Source organism: Cyprinodon variegatus, unplaced genomic scaffold (genome assembly GCF_000732505.1).
Source record: "Cyprinodon variegatus isolate N-32 unplaced genomic scaffold, C_variegatus-1.0 Scaffold1475, whole genome shotgun sequence".
NCBI classification, from domain to species: domain Eukaryota; kingdom Metazoa; phylum Chordata; class Actinopteri; order Cyprinodontiformes; family Cyprinodontidae; genus Cyprinodon; species Cyprinodon variegatus.
In genome coordinates, this window is record NW_015151928.1 from 41,185 (window position 1) to 45,696 (window position 4,512).

The 4,512-nt window shown below is 50.2% G+C and overlaps 1 protein-coding gene across 2 annotated transcripts in view; it reads right to left on the reverse strand.

Annotated features, from left to right (window-relative positions):
- Nucleotides 1–4,512, reverse strand: part of LOC107103532 (target of rapamycin complex 2 subunit MAPKAP1-like) — a 15,446-nt gene that overhangs the window by 1,703 nt on the left and 9,231 nt on the right. For both annotated transcript variants that reach the window (XM_015403264.1, XM_015403265.1), the window contains 5 exons: nt 3,555–3,703; nt 1,445–1,617; nt 1,204–1,380; nt 1,016–1,125; nt 797–904 (listed from right to left, as the gene is read on the reverse strand). In XM_015403264.1, coding sequence (XP_015258750.1) covers nt 797–904; nt 1,016–1,125; nt 1,204–1,380; nt 1,445–1,617; nt 3,555–3,703 — 717 coding nt within the window. The remainder of the gene's footprint in view (nt 1–796; nt 905–1,015; nt 1,126–1,203; nt 1,381–1,444; nt 1,618–3,554; nt 3,704–4,512) is intronic.

A 4,512-nucleotide genomic window follows, 5' to 3' on the forward strand; every position in this document is an offset into this window, starting at 1 on the left:
GTTCCATGAGTCCTGGAAACGTTCCATGAGTCCTGGAAACGTTCCATGAGTCCTGGAAACGTTCCATGAGTCCTGGAATCGTTCCATGAGTCCTGGAAACGTTTGGGAAGCGATGCATGATGCAAACGCTGACAGACCGCCATCAGAAAACCAAAAGTAACACGGCAACCGTGACCCGTCTGCAGATAGAGCGTCAGAACCGTGACCCGTCTATGATGATGGAGAGATGATCACCTGGTCAGATAGACCTTCCTGCTCAGCTTTGCTCTAAGTAAACCACAGCAGAATCTCCTAGATGTTACTAAACTGTTAGTTGGTCCAGGAGGGACTTTATGTCCAGTTTTTCCGTTTCTGTCTTTTAATCATCAGATTGAACTGAACCCCTTCCAGGAGGTCATCCCGTTGGTTTGGGGACGTTAACTGGTTCTACTGGGACACGTACGGCTCTGCTAGGAACGAGTCATCAGAGGATGGAGTCCACTGCTGTTCAAGCTTCTGGCAGAAAGCAAAACAAAAGCCTGAAACTCCTACAGTGGAGGACTGGGTCGGTTTGGTTCAGGACACTGAGACTCTGGAGAAGTTCTCCTTTTCTGTTCAAGGTGGACGGCGATCATTCTTCAGGATCTGGTCTAAATGGACAAACTGTGAAATATTCCCTGTGGATAAATTTCACAGGTAAACACTGTAGTGCTGTGAATCGTACCTTTGCTCAGGAAGATGCAACATGATGTTTCTGACTGAGCTTTTCCCCTAAAAAAAGTAGATCCATCCCAGCATCTCCAGCAGCTGTACTCACTGTTCTCTCTGACCAGGCAGAACTCCAGCGTGTTCTGGCTCTCCAGAGAAGACTCCAGGTCCACGGCAACGTTTGGCTCCATCTGCTTCTCCAGACGATACAGAGGACCTGGTGGAGAGTCATGGAGACACTTTCACTGCCAGTCCTCATTTCCCTTCAGAACCAGAATCCACTGAATGGACCAAAGGGAAGGAAGAGCTGGAGGCTCGGCACCATTACCTGCTCCTTTCTGGGAACCTTTCCTCTTCTTCAGGGCCTTCTGAAGAATCTCCTTCATGGTGACCTTCAGACTGTCCACAGGAATTAAAGAGAAGCCATGAGCAGCGTTTCTAGGAGGAAGAAGGAAGAGCGGTCAGACGGTTGGTCCTGTTGGACCAGCACCAGTGCTCCCAGTCTGCTGCACTCACATCCTGACAAACAGGGACTGCCTGGAGGTCAGTCCAGGGGAGGAGTACTTCTCCACCAGAGCCAGAGTGCTGAAGCCGAACTTGTGGATGGGCTCGTTAGAGTCCAGCGGAGGGAAGTCTGTGTCCACCTCGCCATCGTCCTCTGCGATGTGGAGGCAGTAGGCGTCCACGTTCTCACTGCGGAGCGAGCAGAGTCAGAGGGGCAGCAGCAGAGAGACGGCTCTGATCGCTTCACACTCACTTCAGTTTGGGTTCTCGGCCCTCGCCAGTGTACTGCCAGCAGATGAGGCCGATGAGGTCATGAACCCGAGCGTTGGCGATGGTCACCACCGTCATGGGGTGCAGCTTCTCCTGAGCCATCTGCATGGAGAGGTAGACGTCTATCTTCTTGGTGGCCGTCGTACCGATGTGACCCTGCAAAAGCAGACAGGAAACGTGTGACGGACAGACGGACGCCCAAATCCCAACATAATCCCGCCTCTGCGGGCTGCAGAGCGGCTGCTGAGTGACGGCAAGTTAAAATAAAGTTATATTCACTCTGGGTCTGCTCGTACCATGAACCTGTCTCAGTCCGGGGCGTCTTGAAAAAACTAAATTTACTATAAATGAGCGTTTATAGCTTTGATCCAGAGTTAAACTCCACAGATTAGAAAATAGAACGGATTATTTAGAAAGAACAGATTATTGCTGAAATAAAACAGAAACAGTTTATAAATCCCATCATTAACTGATAAAACCTGCTGATGGAAGATATTGGATTATTTATTCTGATTCTTCTTTTACCACAAACCTTAAAAACTTTCTATTCACTTCCAGCCCTACGAGCAGCAGCTGACGGGGCGTGCTGCTCTGACGGGGCGTGCCGCTCTGACGGGGCGTGCCGCTCTGACGGGGCATGCTGCTCTGACGGGGCGTGCCGCTCTGACGGGGCGTGCCGCTCTGACGGGGCGTGCCGCTCTGACGGAGTATGCCGCTCTGACGGGGCGTGCCGCTCTGGCGGGGCGTGCCGCTCTGGCGGGGCGTGCCGCTCTGACGGGGCGTGCCGCTCTGACGGGGCGTGCCGCTCTGACGGAGTATGCCGCTCTGACGGGGCGTGCCGCTCTGACGGGGCGTGCCGCTCTGGCGGGGCGTGCCGCTCTGACGGGGCGTGCCGCTCTGACGGGGTATGCCGCTATGATGGGGTATGCCGCTCTGACGGAGTATGCCGCTCTGACGGGGCGTGCCGCTCTGACGGGGTATGCCGCTATGATGGGGTATGCTGCTCTGACGGGGTATGCTGATCTGACAGAACAGCGGCGGTGATGATGCTGGGGGTCTGGAGCTCCCAACAACAACTGCAGATTTTAGTGGGATTATAATCCTGATGAACTGAGGGTGTTTGGAGGTGGACTTTCTCACTTAGAAACTATTTTTCCAAAGTAAATAAAGCTGAACTGTTTTAGCTTGGAGCTCCAGAACAGAGCAGATAAACAACCGGAGCGCGAAGCATCAGAACAGCACGACCACAGTTTGATCCGGCGTCCATTTTTCTACGTTTAAAGGTTTTTTAACCTTTGATGTGAACGCAGCATAGGAGTAGCATGGGAGAACGATGGCCGACAGAGCAGCCAGCCGACCAATCAAGTTAGATCCGCCTGATTCAGATCATTTCCACCTGCAGCTCCAGTTGAACTGTGAGCTGCTGGTCTGGAGGCGACCGCAGGAAGTCAGGTGGTCGGTGGTTACTGGGGTATTAAATGTAAAGTCAGCTATATGGTTCAATCTCATCATATTTTCATTTATTAAACCAGTTAAAATGCTTTTATGTCATCATGAGGTGCAGTTGTGACCACAGGGTTCAACTTTTAAACATCTTAGAGGTAATAAAACCTCAGTTCTCTAAGGAAGCATTTCCTTCCCGTCATAAATAATACCAACAATATCAGATTTATTGCTAATCAATAGAATCAGGTGTGATTGGCTTCACTATATTCTCCATTAAACACAAATATCCCTCAATAATAATAAACCAACATGGTGCCATGTGTTCTTTCACCTTAAAGCCAGACGATTCTTTAAAGTCATTTCATTGCTTTAAGTAAAAAAAAAAGATTATAACAAAAATCTATTTCTGATCTTTCATATGAAGGAAAAAGTTTGTTGTCTGTTTGTTACATAATTTTTCTCAAATTTCAGAAACCCATTTAAGATGCGTTTTCTTTCTTCTTTTTAAAACCTAAAGTTAGAAATAAACATTGGTTATTATTCAAAGACGAGATGGGCTGCAGTGAAGAAGGTCTGCAGACTGGTCTGCACTGGTTAGCTGGCGTCCTGTAGGACCCGTTCTGACCAGCAGGGGGAGCTGAGCTTACCTTGCCATCAAATTTAGAGTACTCGTTGAAGGGATTGTTGAGCTGCTGAGGACACTGCTCCAGGCGCAGCGATAAGGTGGACTTGGCCCCCGCCGCCCTCGGCCGGTCTTTGTAGTCGCGTTTCTCAAACAGAGAGCCCAGATCCTCCGCTGGAAACAAACGAACACGTCATTCAGTTGATTCCGTTAATACCTGCGGCGTGATGCTGCAGAGCCTCAGACTGAGCAGGAAGCTCTGCCTCTGAAAGCAGCGGCCGCCGCCTCGCTTCGTCCCTCAGGCTTCTTAAGGTCGGAGGTGGTTTCCATGGTGATCTCCTCCAGCCCTGCAGGGAGTTTGGGCACTCTGCATTCCAGACGCAGCATTTACACCCTGGACCGCATCATCAAGTAGGAGGAGCTTAAGCAGCGTGGAGCTGATGTGGAGACCTTCAGACTGAATGTCTGGAGCTTCATTAGAGCAGCTCTTTGATGTTAAAGGTCATTTCTACGTTGCCATAGCTACAGGCAGGATTAGGGATTACTTAGACCTGGCGAGGAGCTGTCATGGCTGACAGACGCCCTGACCCCTCCATCACCTTATAAGGAACTCTGTTAACTCACAGAAGATCCCTGCTAACCCCAGATGGCGCTAACCCCGCACACTGCCTCCGCCATCTTTGTTCTTTAACGCTGCCACGACAAATCCCATGATGCTTTGCGAGGAGAATTCTCACAAAGCATCATGGGATATATCTGCTTGTCTGGCCACCATGGAATCAGTGGCGCCTCCAGAAATGTTTCATTGGGGGGCAGATGGGGCCCCTAAAATCTTGGAGTGGCCACTGAAGTTAAAAGCCATAATATCAGCGTTTGATTCTACTATAGTGGTGAAATCAGAACGATTCATTAACACCTCCTCAGATCCTGGTTAACAGTGAGATTTCTAATGTGACGTCGGTGGAGAGGCCAGTGGGGAGGCC